The sequence below is a fragment of the Helianthus annuus genome, chromosome 5, assembly GCF_002127325.2.
Source record: "Helianthus annuus cultivar XRQ/B chromosome 5, HanXRQr2.0-SUNRISE, whole genome shotgun sequence".
NCBI classification, from domain to species: Eukaryota; Viridiplantae; Streptophyta; class Magnoliopsida; order Asterales; family Asteraceae; genus Helianthus; species Helianthus annuus.
In genome coordinates this window covers 5511844-5526372 of record NC_035437.2, presented here as the reverse complement: position 1 = coordinate 5526372, position 14529 = coordinate 5511844, and the positions used below count along the sequence as shown (strand labels likewise).

The following is a 14529-nucleotide window of genomic DNA, read 5'->3' as shown; positions in this document are numbered from 1 at the left end:
GTTGTTGATTACATGTCTATTTTGTTTGTTGTTTGAAACTTTGACACTGAATGAGATCTCGTATGTTTTCGATTGATGATTGTTGGATGTACGTCCATGGGGATTTACAAAATCACTAGACACATAGACAGGGGCGGATCTACATTGAAGGTTACGGGTTCGCCCAAACCTACTCGGTTTCAAATTATTAGTAGGAATGGTAAAATAGAATTCTGACTGAACCCATAAATAAAATTTGCGATGAACCCACTCATGAAATTGTATGATAGCTGAATGTGACATACGATTGTCTTGTTAAGGCGAAGATTGAAGACATTTGCAGCCTTGACCACCGTGACCTCCATTGGGAACTCATCCCTAAACCTGGGTTGGGGCGGGGGGAATGCCGATATTTGTGCGTATTCTCAATGGAAAAACCTTCACTTTGTCACTCCAATTGGGCCAGAAAATCTCCAGCTTGCAATACTGGATCATGAAAAAAGAAGATATTCCCGGGTACATGCAGAAGCTATTCTTGGCCGGAATGAGTCTGCAGGTGGGAGACCATACGCTGGCACACTACAACATTGTTGCGGGGTCCACCCTGGATCTTGTGGTGAATGGAAAGGAAGTGGCGCCAAACGCAGAGATATCTGTAGAAACCGCCTGTGGAAAGAAGTTCCCTGTGGTGGTTAATTACGACCTTTTGATCGAAGACGTGAAAAAGTTGATTGAAGATAAGGTTCACATTCCCCTGAAGCAGCAGAGGCTGGTCTATGCCGGAGTGGAGCTTGAAGACGCACGCCTCCTGCGAACGTACGACTTCCAGGAAAAGGACACCTTCTGGCTTGTGATTGATGACGCATCCATGGAGATGAAGACAAGGGTGTCGATGAGGATTCAGATCCAGGTTTCCGCCACTAAGAAGACCATCCACTTAGATGTGGGAAGCACAGACACCATTCACGATGTGAAAGCCAAGATTCAGGCCCGGGAACACATTCCTACGGGTCAGCAGGTTCTGTTTTTGCCTGATAGACGGCTATACGTGGACGCCTTTACCCTTGACGACTACTTTATCCACAATGGATCCACCCTCTATCTTGCTCAAATTCTTGGTGAGACGCTTCTCACTTAGGATCAGATCAATCAACACTAAGGATATCTAAAAAGAATAATACAAGTACAAATAAACGCCACCAGGAGCAGAATGGTAAAGCTATACCCGCGAAACCAAATAAGGACCGTTATGAGTTATGACCCCATATGGTTGGTAGAAGAAGGTAATTGTTAAGTGCACTGAAGTTGTTTGTTACTTGTTAGCATGTAGACTTAGAACTGGTATTGTCGTAAAGATTTGTAGTAAAATTGTCCTGAAAGCTAAGATTCATGCCGAGAAAGGCATTCCTATGGACCAGCAGGTTCTGTTTTTGACCCACAAGCGGCTAGATGACAGCTTTACACTTGCAGACACTATTTCCAGGAAGGTACCACCCTCTATCTATCTTGCTCAAAATCCTCCTGCTAATGCTTGTTGATCAATGGCTGGCATACATGCTTTGTTTTCTATCTTTATAAGGACTTGACCGACTCTTTTTGTTTTACGGCATATCAAAACTAGTCTTATACCCGTCCGTTGGACGGGTTACGTTGATGTATTATATAGTAACAATATGAATGAACCTATCAACACAAAGAAAGAAAATAGAGAGTCAGATAATATACCTGTCCGGTGGTCAGTGACTTTATGCCATAATTTCATCACTATATTGAATTGCGTTCTTAATGATCCGTTTTGTTCGTGCTCAAAGTACAACTCACTAACATAAGTTCAATAGGAAAGATTGGTACAATTTGGTGTCATCATTTATTAGATTACATTATGTAAAGATCATAAATATAAAAGGCCTAGCTTGGCTATAGCACATATAAAGCCATACCTGTTCTACAGACTTAGAAATAAAGATGTCAGATCAGGTTGCATTTACATTATCTTAAAGAAAAGCCTTGATCCAATAAAGAAATAAACATGAACCAACCTTAAAATTAAATATTACAAAAAAAACTACATGAAAGTGAAAAGTTAATAGCGAAAGACTAAAATACCAAGTAACCTTATTGTTATTTCTTGTCTATTCCAAGCAAATTAGTTTGGTCAACACCATGTGCTATGAGCACTTCGCATGCATGTTATATGTTTCAGAAGCGCTATTGCTAGCCACATTGGCTATATAATGACTCCTACCAGAATCAACAAAAACTCTATGGATGGATTGATCACCACAACCAGCAGAGAGTTCAACATCTAAACATAATTCATGGCGAATATACATTATTAGTACTTAAGCGAGAACACAAAAAAGAAGAAATATTATGAGCAGAAGGACGAAAGTATATAAAAGAAACGTAATTACGTGTGGGTTTCTTTTTACCTCATTGATGCCGTAATCAACTCGTGAACACACTTAATCAGGACTCCTCTGAATCGTCTAACTCTCGGTATCCGGTTACACATCGCAATGTTTGTAACCGATTATACAACAACCATCAAATGATAGCGAAGTTTTAATTTGCAATGGTAACCTAGATGAAGAAGCTATGAGATTCACTCTAGTAAAGTGGATTCCAAAAAAAGAAGTAGAGTAACATTTTTAGCCACCCAATGTAACCCGTTCAATCGTTTATCTCCATCCATCTTGACCAATTCAATGCTTTAAAAACATACACATTTCGTGACATAATAATTTTCTTATGAATTACAATGTTGTGGCCGACGAGACGATGATCATATTGCACTTGCACGAACAAATACGTTGAGAGCAGGAGACGATCGACTTAGGGTAACATGATGAAACCTTGAGGCGATGAGCAACCTGTCGTTTATCGGTTTAGGGTTTAACTTTTAAATTTGATATTAATTTTTTTATTGGCGTGGTTGGGCTAATATGTATAGATATAGTCATAAATTTGTATATAGCTGACCAAAATCTAATAGAGTGGTATATATAAAACTATAAATTTAATTTATATTCAAGTATATTTGTATGTGTAATGTGTGTATATATAGGTGTGTGTGTGTGTATATATGTGTAATTTATATTCGTGTATATATATGTGTATATACATGTTTATATATGTATACGTATATATATATACTAATTAAAAATAATAATTCGAGCCGAACCGAGCCGAGCGGGCCTTTGCTCATGCTTGGCTCGTTTACAAACCGAACTGAGCAGAGCGGCTCGTTTACAACCGAGCGTCAAATCGAACGAGTATTTTCCGAGCAATTTCGGAACGAGCGTCGAGCGAGCGACGAGCGGCGAACGATTTGAACGGCCCTAGAGTTGTAGTACCACTTAAGTTTTGGATGCATTATTTGATGGATATTACTGGTTTTTTTTAATCTATGCAGTTGGATCAACTCCACTCTTCCCGTGTAATCTACACAAAGAAATGAAGTTGTTAAAGATAATAAAGATTAAAGAGGATAACAGTTTTTGCAAAACTATTGAAAACAATGTGCAAAAGGGATTATAAGAGAGATATATGAATACAAACTTTACTTCAAATATATATTTATAAAGTTCAACTAACAAATACGTAAGTGGATGGAAAAAGAAAAGTTCATGCTTCTTTCCCAGCTCTTTGTGGTCATATTTATTGGCTTCTGCCACCAGGGTAATGCATTTCTAGGAAATTTGGTTGAAGTGATTGCAAGAAAGTGCACTAATTTTAACGTTATTTTACTAATTTCGTGAAAATAACGTTAAAAGCTAAGGACGGTTAATCATGCATCATGTGGTGGCGTTGATAGCTGAAAGACAAAAAGGTACATGCCCTAATCGGTCATTGTCCCGATTGCTTGTCCCGATTGCTGAGTGTTATGTGTCTTATGTCCAAGGCTTGATGCAAAACTACTATCGAGTCGGGGGTCTCACCGGAAGCAGTCTCTCTATTCCTACGGGGTAGAGGTAAGACTGTCTATCTCTTACCCTCCTTAGACCCTACCATTATTTTGCTATTGGTGGGATTTACTAAGTATGATGATGATGAATATACAATTAAAAAAACAAATTCATACAGCTACAATCATTTTAAACTTTTATTTGTTTAATATATTAAGACCACAAAACCCGTCTTAATTTTTTCTACTTTATAAATCTCTCTGAAATACCATAATAATTTGTCTACTATATAACTAGGTTAGAACCCCATGTATTACACGAGCTGAATAAATATAATTTTATATACTAAATAAAAAAATGTATCTTTAAAAACCTTCTGTTGCACTAATTGAACATATACGTGTATTACACGGTTTAAATACATATGATGTAATCGGTTAATACACACAGTCGTTAATATATGTTTTTTGAAAAATGAACTTTGATATACTATATAATTTTATAACATTTACTTTGTTTTTTTTTTAATTTATTATTAGGTTAGAAACTTGTGTATTACATAAGTTATAACATTTTACATTGTTTTTTTTATTTATTAATATGTTAGAAACTTGTGTGTTCTACATAGTTGAATCAATAAATAAAAGATAAGCGGAAAAAATAATAATTATATAGCAATAATCTTTGAAATTAATATTAATAAATAACCCGTTATACTAAACAATATATATTGGCTCTACTATATAAGCAAAACGATTCATTTATATTTATTATATGAATATGTTCTATACCAACTAATATCTAATCTAATTTAATACGCATAAATAAAGAGATACATGATCATTAATATGTTTCTAAGGTAAAAGAACACACAAAAGTATGCAGGAATAATATATGTCATGTAAATAAAATTTTATTTAACATATGTAGGGAATAATGAAAAACCAAATGTATTTAATATTTTATTTATATAATTTGAAGATAATTTTATGTATGGCATTTATAACTAAGTAGAAGATAGAGATGGGAAAACATAAAAATAGATAGTTCTAATGAATGACATGTGTTTCCCCTAGGTTTATTTTAATTTATTATTTTTAATGGAAGTATATAGATTGATATATATTATTTTTTGAATTTTCGTGTAAAAGGGTGACCAAGAAATAATTTTGTGAAATGGTTGATAACATCGTCGGAGATTTATGGTGGTGGTGAGGATACATATATATGGTGTGAAAAGATGGCAAACAATGGGGAACGATGGCTGAATGAGAGGCGTCGGTTTGGTTAACTTTCTTTCGAAACAACATGTGTCGGTTTGGTTAAGTTTTCGGTTAATTTTCTTACAGACCCGTCGGAGGGGAGATCCACCCTACGCCCGGCTGACGTGCTAGTTTTTGTCACAGGTGTATGCTTGTGTCGATGCTGACGTGCTAGTTTTTGGTTGGGAGGGCAGGAAACATGCTTGTGTCGATCTCACAGGTGTATCCCCCTAGCCGGGTTCCGGGAAACTGGGTTTGTGGCGGGGCAAGCGGTACTGAAAGCAGAGTCGAAGAAGGTGGAAAAGCGCGCGAAAGCTTATGAGGATAATCAGCATGCCTTTGTCCCCCTAGCGTTTGACACGTTTGGCTCTTTGGCGCCAGAGGCAGTTCGTTTCTTGTCCAGAGTTCAGCGTGTGGTCAACAACATCTTTTCGACCCCTCAGGGGCGAGGCTTTGTTTTTAGTAGATTAGGGTTTTCTATTCAGAAAGGGATGGCGGCGCAGTTTGTTGCTCGTCTACCTGCTATCCTTATGTAATTTGCCCTGATGATTGGAATGAAATTGACCGTTTTCAAAAAAAAAAAGTTTTCGGTTGGTTAACTTTTTTGAACGGCAGGACGTCTTTTTAAACGGCATGGTTCGGTGATCAAATATAAAGCCACCACCGGTAGAATTTGACTATAAAAAAATGTATTTCCTGCTTATATGTTTCTTTGTCATTTGAATTTGATATGTTTCCTACTTAGTTTGTTAACATTTCTTGCAAGCATTATCTTCTGTTTAATTGTCATATGTACGGTGAGCAGCATTACACTTGATCAAAGTGTTCTGGGGTCTAGCTTATATGGATCCATATGTATTACATTTTTTTGTTGATTATGTATCGACTTTGATTACACATCTGATGAAACACAGGTTAACGCTGAGGTTAAACTGTCGGATTGTCTCTTACGAGGGTTCAATCCCCTTCTCTACTCGTGAAATGGCTAAGATCCTGCAAAACAGCAACACCGTTAGTCTCGTTAAGAGGGGAATATGGGGGTTTCCCTCTTAACCAGGCTCCGGCGTGAGAATAAGTACTGCTCTGAGGAGAATAATAGGGTGTGTATGATGTGAGAGTATAGAGAGCAAGATGATTCAACCTGAATGATGAAGGGTCCTATTTATAGCCGGGCGATGGAAGAGGGAGGAGCAGCGTTGCCAGCTGTTACGGGGCGCCAGCTGTCCGACCAAGGGGGAATATCCTCTTGGTCTCCTCTGCTGTGGTCAGGGAAGTGGTACACGTGGCGCGCCTGTATTTGCTCATGCTGGAAACGTCATACTGCTGATGTCAGTCCTGCTCCTTGATTTGTTGTAGGCCTACATGGCGCTTGATGAGTGGTGACACGTTTGTCCTTTTTTTCGGAGGGAGCATCTTTGGTGCCACGTTGCCATATTCCAGAAGCTTCTAGAAGCTTCTGGATTCGCTTGCTGATGTGTGCGCCCTGTAGGATGGAAAAGTGGTGTGGTCCTTGCCATGTAGGCAAGGATTTGGGACCATACCTCTTCAAGTCCCCCCAATCCAGTGTGCCTTCTAGTTGAGTTGATCGTCTAGGAGGGATTCTGGACTTTTTAAGTAAGTTATTTTTTGTTTGATGCTTGTTGCTTTCCTTGCGCGGTAATGGTATCGTTGCGCGTGGCGTGTTGGTAACTTTGCAAAGTTGAGCCAATTGGACGCATGGCACATGGTTTGTTGGTAACTTTGCAAAGTTGAGCCATTTGGACGCATGGCGCACGGCGTGCTGGCAACCTTTCAAGGTTGAGCAAACTGGATGCACGGCGCATGGTTTGTTGATAACTTTGCAAAGTTGAGCCATTTGGACGCATGGCGCACGACGTGCTGGCAACCTTTGCAAGGTTGAGCCAACTGGACGCACGACACATGGTTTGTTGATAACTTTGCAAAGTTGAGCCACTTGGACGCATGGCGCACGGCGTCCTGGCAACCTTTGTAAGGTTGAGCCGACTGGACGCACGGCGAATGGCGTGTTGATTTCCTTCTGAGAGAAGTTTCCTGGCTTGGGATAAAGACAACTGATGTGACTGTCTGATGTCCATGTCTTTTCGGAGGTGAACAGGCGCCTTTTCAGTGGTGTCAGTTACTTTTTCGCTCGTTGTCAGGTGTGTGCCGCCCACACTCCCGAAAAAAGAGGTGACGGTTTCTCTCTCTGCTGACGTGTCTCCTCCTTATTAGATGACCTTCTGGAATTCTGACGGCCCACTACCCTCGCATTAAATGCGATGGATATAAATATGAGGAGGTTTCCTTGACTTCCTTCACTCTTCAAAATTCTAACTCTCGTTATCTGTCTTGATCCTTTATCTTGCTTCTTCCTGTTCTTGAGTATTCTCATACTATCTTTCTGATTTTCTTTCAATATGTCTGGAGCGAATCCTTCGTTAAAGAAGAAAAGGAATAAAGGCAAGAACCCTCCAGGTCCTGATCAAGCCACAATAGGGTGGAAAGAAGAAGAATTTCATAACTTGGTTAGGGAGATGGGTTTTCTTCCGGACTGGGGTGCCCAGTTTCCGACTCCTAGTTCCACCGCCATGGACGCACCTCCTGGTTATATCACGTTGTATGCCGTTTTTTTTCGGGAGGGTAACTTCAGACTCCCGATGACCAAGTTTACCGCTGAGGTGTTGAGGAATTATGGGTTGCATATCTCCCAAATCAATGCTTTTGGGCTTCCTCGTGTTACCCATTTTGAGTTTGTTTGTAGGGCTAACCGTGTTGAGACGAGTTTTGAAATGTTTAACGTTTTCTACACTGTGACTTACACCAGTGGTTTCTATTCTTTTAACTCCCGGACGTGTGGTGTTATCCCCTGTTGCTTCACTCCTCTAAAAAGCTTGCATGACTGGAAGCAAAAGTTTTTCTACATTCGCCGTGGTGTTATCCCCGTGGATATGCACTATCAGTCGGTGGGTGAGGGGATCCCAAAGATAGACGTCTTGGTGGATTTTGCGAAGCATGAGTGGTATAAGAAGGTGACGCACAAAGCTACTGCTATTTCTCTGTTGGAGGAAATGGCTTTGGTTGGCGCTGGTATGAGTTTGTTGTGGTTCCCGAAGAACCCTCTGGGCGTTCCCGTTTATGGTTACCAAGGCAAACGTACGTAATGTGTCATATATATATATATATATATATATATATATATATATATATATATATATATATGTTTTTTGTGTGTGTGTCTTTCCTCATGTCTTTGTTTTTCGCAGTTGGGTATAGTTTGTTGAATGTTTTAGACCCGAAGGCTGCGGGTGCCATGGTTGAGGCGATTCAGGAGGACGGGAAACCAACATTGTTGGATCAGATTCGTAACCGTTTTTTGCATCATACGAACGAGAGCCTTGCTGCTTATGCCAACGTTGTTTTAGGTGCGGACGATGAAGATGACGCTATTGATCCCACCTGAGAGGAAGTTGTTGTTCTCTCGAGTGGAAGTTCTGACAGATCTTTTGAAGGTCTAACTTCTCGTTATGCGCGTGTAGGTCCTGCGCGAGGGGCTGTTAATGAGCCCGTTAATGAACCCGTTGATGATGATGTCGAAGTTCCAGTTGAGCCTACTGGTCAGTTGGAAATGAGGAGAAAGACGAAAGCTGACAAGCCAGAAGGAAGAGAGAAAAGGGCTGAGGGAAAAGCCACTGAGACTCCTCGTAAGCGACCCTATACTCTTCCTGTCTTTGATTACGTTTTCGTTTCTGACACATTGTCTGGTTTAGGGGTCGGAGAGAAACATCGCGGGTCTGATCCTGATGACCGCGCTACTTTGACGGAGATGATGAGGAAGAAAGCCCTTGAAGAGAAGAAGAGGAAACTTGACGAGCAAGCTGCTGCCATGCTTGCGTCTAAAAAGGCCAGGCTCCAGAAGGAAGCTCCTCCTGGCCCTTCTGAGTCTGAGATTGATCTTGGGGCTTTCACTGCTACTCATGGGAACTTGTTGGAGAAAATTTTTGAGGTTTCTGGTTCTGGAGGTACAAAATTTCACCTTTGCTATCTTGGGTTATCCTTTCTTTGCCTTCTTTCTGAATGTATTGTCTGTATTGCAGCGGGTGTGAAGCCGGTGAAGGCTGCCTATAAGTTTGATATTTCTCAGATTACTCCTCCCTCGTCTCCCCTTTCAAGGACTTTTGATTTGTCCACTCCTCTTGAAGTTCTACCTGAGAAAGAGAAACAGATTCCTGTGGAGGTGGAGCAGGTAGGGGAGGGTGGTGGTGGTGATGCTGGTGGTGCCGGTGGAGCCGGTGGAGATGCTGGTGGTGCCCGGGGTAAAGGTGCTGAAACGGAAAACGGAGTCTAGTGAGGCCACGCAACGTCAGACCATTTATACCAGACGTCATCCAGCCCCTGGTGGTGGTGGTACCTCCGGGAATCTTCATGGTCAGGAATTTGAACACGTTCGGGCTGGGTCCTGGGATACTCATAACCCAGCGTGTGACAACTTGCCACATGTTCCTCGCTGGAATCTGACCCAGGGTTCTCGAATGAGTGATCTTGATAACTGTCATGATTTCTTCTCTTTGTCTCTCCCCCCTACTGAGAGGCTTTTTCAGAAAAAACGCCCCCGATTTGACCTGTTAGATGATCATGTCCGTGCCGAGGTTAATTATTTTGCTACCTCTCAAGAGATTGTTTGTGAGTGGAGACTGATGGGGGAGGAGACACTGGAGTTTGAAAATAAGAAGAGGGCGTTTGCTGAGGAGAGAGAAAAGTTTAACGCTAAGAAGAAAGGTTGATTGTGGAGGGTTGCTGATGTTGAGCAAAAACTTGCGCAAGAGAAGCAGGTGAACACCCAAAAGCAAAAAGATTGGGAGGCTGCTTGCGAGCGTACTAATGCAGAAATGCAATCTCAGCGCGATGCTATTGTCAGGCTATCTGGGGAAAGGCAGAAGATTAGCGAAGAAGCTGAGCAAGCACGCGTTGCATACGAGAAGAAGGAAGAAGAGTATGTTCAGCGTATAGCTAGGTTAGAGGAATTTGGTGAAAAGAAGGTTATGGAGTGTAAGGCTGCTGAACTCCTTGCTGACGAAATTTCTGCTGACTGCAAATGCCTCTTTTCTCGCGCAGTCCCTTTGGTACTTCTCTTATACATGTTCACCTTTGTTTTATGTTTATTGTTTCTCTTATGTTTCTGAATGTTTCTTGTAGATTGTTGAGCGTATTGCGAAATCTCATGAGCTTGCCACTTACATGTTTGAGTTGGGTCAAGAGGGGTACAATAGCGGCCGGAAGGATGGTTATAGTGAGGGTAGGGCTGCAGCTGCTAACAATGAGAAAGACTATCATTTCGAGTTCTACAAAGAGGATTGTGGTGCAAAGTATGCTGCGAAACGGCAAGAGTTTGCGTCTTTGGAGTTTGCTGTTGTTAAAGCTGCTCAGAAGTTAGCTCGGAAGCCTGATGGTGTTGCCTTATTGAAGAAGGCTCTTGGGGATGAAGGTCGCGCGACTGGAGGTGTTGGGACTAGTCACCCCGAATGAAGAACTCCGGCCTGCGTGCCGTGTACGGCCTTGGATGGCCTTGTAATCGACTGACAATTTTATGAACAATTTCGACTTAACTTTTTGTGCCTAAGTTACTTGTGTTTGCCTGTGGACATTTAGCTCTGTATGGCATCTTTTATGTTAATATTCACCCTTGGTATTTTGCATGTGAATTTTGTTATCGTCATAATATGTGCATGTGTAATTAATTTGATTAGGTATCACGAATGAATGATGGCGCTGACAGGTTGTGATGTGTTAGTTACAACGTTTATTCTGTCGTTTGTGTGTGCAGGTTGGGTCGTGAATTGCGAAGTGATCGAGTTTACAGGTTATTGTGTGGACCCGGCTATGTTCGGCCTTGGGGGTCTTACAATTCTTAGTTACCGTGTTATCGATGTGTTCGCGTTTATGTGGGCACGAAGTTTTTGTTTGGCGTTTTCTAGGCTTTGGTTGTGTTTTTGACCCGGCTGTGCACTTGGTTGTGACGAGCCTTGGAGGTCTACAACGTTTCCTATGGTCGAGTCATTGATGTTTTCGTGTATGCCCAAAGTAATATATGCAGTTGTGACAAAAATTCGCATGGAAAAAAGAGGTAACCAAACACTTCTTGTATTAGTGCTAATTGTTTTGGCGTGCAACCATTAAAAGTACATAAAACCCTGGCTGTTTACATGTAGCATCTCCTTAACTGTTGAGCGTTCCAAGTTCTTGGGACTTCTTTGTCATCTAGGGTGCGTAACTTATACGCCCCTTTTCCGAGTACTGCATCTATCACGTAAGGCCCCTCCCACTTGGGAGCTAATTTTCCAGGTTTTTCAGCGTTAGATGCCTCATTATCCCTTAGGACGCAATCTCCTGGATTGAAAGTGCAGACTCGGACTTTTGAGTTATAGTACTTTTCCAGCTTTGTTTTGTACTTTGCTTCATTGATTGCTGCCATCTCTCTCCTTTCTTCTAGGAGGTCAAGGTCTAGCCTCCTTTCGTCTTCGTTGTTGGTCATATTCATGGAAATCATTCTAGGTGACGGCAATCCGATCTCTGCTGGTATGACGGCTTCGGACCCATAGACTAAGCTGAACAGTGTCTCTCCGTTGCTTGTTTTGGGCATCGTCCTATGGGCCCATAGTATGCTGGGTAATTCGTCAACCCAACCTCTCCTTTTTTCTCCCAATCGTGCTTTTATGCCGTCTACGATGCTTTTGTTAACAGCTTCGACTTGACCGTTCCCCTGCGGGTGTGCAACCGAGGAGAAGGTACGCTCTATGTGTAGTTCCTTGAACCATCGTTGGAGATCTTCTGCGGCAAAATTCGTCCCATTTTCGGTGATGATTCGCAGGGGTAGCCCGAATCTGCAGATTATCTGTTCCCGGATGAAACGCCGTACCACAGTGGATGTGGTTGACGCCAGTGCCTTCGCCTCTACCCACTTTGTGAAATAGTCTACCGCGACTATGATGAACTTCACTGCCCCTGGGGCTTCAGGAAAAGGGCTAACCATATCTATTCCCCATTGTTGGACAGGCCACGCCGTTGTGACAGGCACTAATTCGTTCTTTGGGTGCATCGTCTTGGGAGCATGTCTCTGGCACCCACTGCATTTTCTCAAAGCCTTTACTGCGTCTAGGTGCATTCCGGGCCAGTAGTACCCGGCATTCATCACCTTTGCTACCACCATTCTCGGTCCAGCATGTATACCACAGATTCCTTCATGCACTTCTCTTATCAAGTAGTTCACGTCTTCTGGGTCGACACATCTCAATAATGGTCCGAGGTATGATTTTCGGTATAGGATCCATCTGATAGTGTTCAGCCTTGTATTGGATTTTTCTTGCTTTAGCTTTGTTCTCCGGTAATATCCCAGATTGAAGAAACATGATTATCGGAGTCATCCACGACGTTGTTCCCATTTGAATAACGCTTACTTCTCTTAGTGGTACTGATAGGTTGCTCAAAACTTCTATGCGCACATCTTTGGCTAGGTGTTGGAAGCTTGTGGATGCGAGTTTACTTAACACGTCTGCTGGTTTGTTCTCGCTTCTGTTAATGTGGTGCACCTTGTAGGAATAGAAGCTTTGCAGCAATGTCTTTGCCTGATTCAAATATAATGCCATTACATCTCCTTTGGCGTCGTATTGGCTATTGATTTGCCCGGCTACTAACATGGAGTCTACGTGTGCCTCAATGTGTTTGACCCCCATCTTGATCGCCAGTCTTAAACCGGCGAGAAAAGCTTCATATTCGGCTTCATTATTCGTGCTTTGAAGTCCAGCCTGATGGCGTACGTGAATTCGTGTTTATCTGGGCTTACCAGCCTGAGTCTTTCAGCATTCTCCATCGCTTTGCACTCTCGATCTTTATCATCAGGTACTTCTGTCATGAAATCAGCCAACACCTGGCCTTTGATTGCTGGTCTCGGCCTGAAAACCACATTATGGCCTCCCAAACTCTATTGCCCACTTTGCTAACCTTCCAGAAATTTCGGGCCTTGCAAGGATGTTCCCGATGTTGTAATTTGTTAATACGTGGATGACGTGATTGGCGAAGTACCTGCGCAGCCGTCTTAATGCGTGGATTAGTGCTAGCACTAGTTTTTCCATGATGGCGTACCGAGTCTCTGGGTCGGTCAGGGTACGAGACACGTAGTAAACTGGTGTTTGGATACCCTGGCGATCGATGAGTAGAACTGCTCCAACTGCTTAGGGGTTCTCCTTTCACTGGCGCCGTCAATGTTGGTAATTTTATAAGACAATCTTTCATCTCGCGGAATGCGTTTTCGGCTTCCGGAGTCCATTGAAACTGGCTTTTCTTCATGCAATTGCGGAGTGTCTTGATAAACGGGAAGGATTTAGTTGCGTGGTTGGCTAGGAAGCGGTTGAGCGCTGCTAGCCGTCCTGCCAATTTCTGCATCTCCTTGGTAGTTGATGGTGACGACATTCTCTCGATTGCTTGCACCTTTTCAGGATTTACTTTAAAACCGTCCTTCGTAACAATGAAACCCAAGAACTTTCCTTCTTCCATGCCGAAAGAACATTTTGCTGGGTTTAGCTTGATGCTTACTCCACGCAGTGTGTCGAATGTCTTCTGAATATTCGCCAGCATCGTGCCTTCCTCTTTGCTCATGATGACTAAGTCATCCATATACACTTCGATGTACTTACCAATGGCATCACTGGAGGTTTCATTCATTAATCTCTGATAGGTCGCCCCTGCATTCTTTAGGCCGAAAGGCATTTTGGTGTAACAGTATAGCCCTGTCGGTGTACGGAACGCGGTCTTGTCTTCGTCTTGGACGACCATTTGTACATGGTGGTACCCCTTGTAACAGTCAAGGAAACATTTCTATCTGAATGTTGCCAGAGAGTCAATCTTCTCATCGATATCTGGTAAGGCGTAGCAGTCGCGCGGGCATGCCTTGTTCAGATCCTTGTAATCTACACACATTCTCCAGCTGCCATTTGATTTCTATACCATTACGGGGCTCGCCACCCAAGTTTGGTATCGAACTTCTCTGATGATGCCAGCATTCAACAGCTCCATGACTTGCTCTTGCATAGCGTCGTGTTTTATGTCTCCTAGGTGGCGTTTGGCGTGTACCACAGGTTTTGCGCTTTCTGAGACATTCAGCCAGTGTTCTGCTATGTGTCGTGGAACACCCACCATGTCAGCTGGTGTCCAGGCGAATACATCCATGTTTTCGAACAACAACTTTTTAAGCTCCGCGCGCGTAAGATCGGACATTGCAGGGCCCAAGGTAACTGTTTGTTCCGGGTATGCGCTGTTTAATACCCATTTTTCGGCTTCTGTGCGCGATGCTGGTTTGCTTGCTTTTGCTGGTCGGATTTCATCTGTTG

At 42.5% G+C, this 14529-nt stretch overlaps 1 protein-coding gene across 1 annotated transcript; it reads left to right on the top strand.

The window, feature by feature from the left end:
- The first annotated feature begins 382 nt into the window (after window positions 1–382).
- LOC110942532 (polyubiquitin 11) lies at window positions 383–1117 on the top strand. The gene has a single exon (XM_022184306.2). It carries the CDS (start codon window positions 383–385, stop codon window positions 1115–1117), a length of 735 nt encoding a protein of 244 aa, XP_022039998.2.
- Window positions 1118–14529: the final 13412 nt, after the last annotated feature.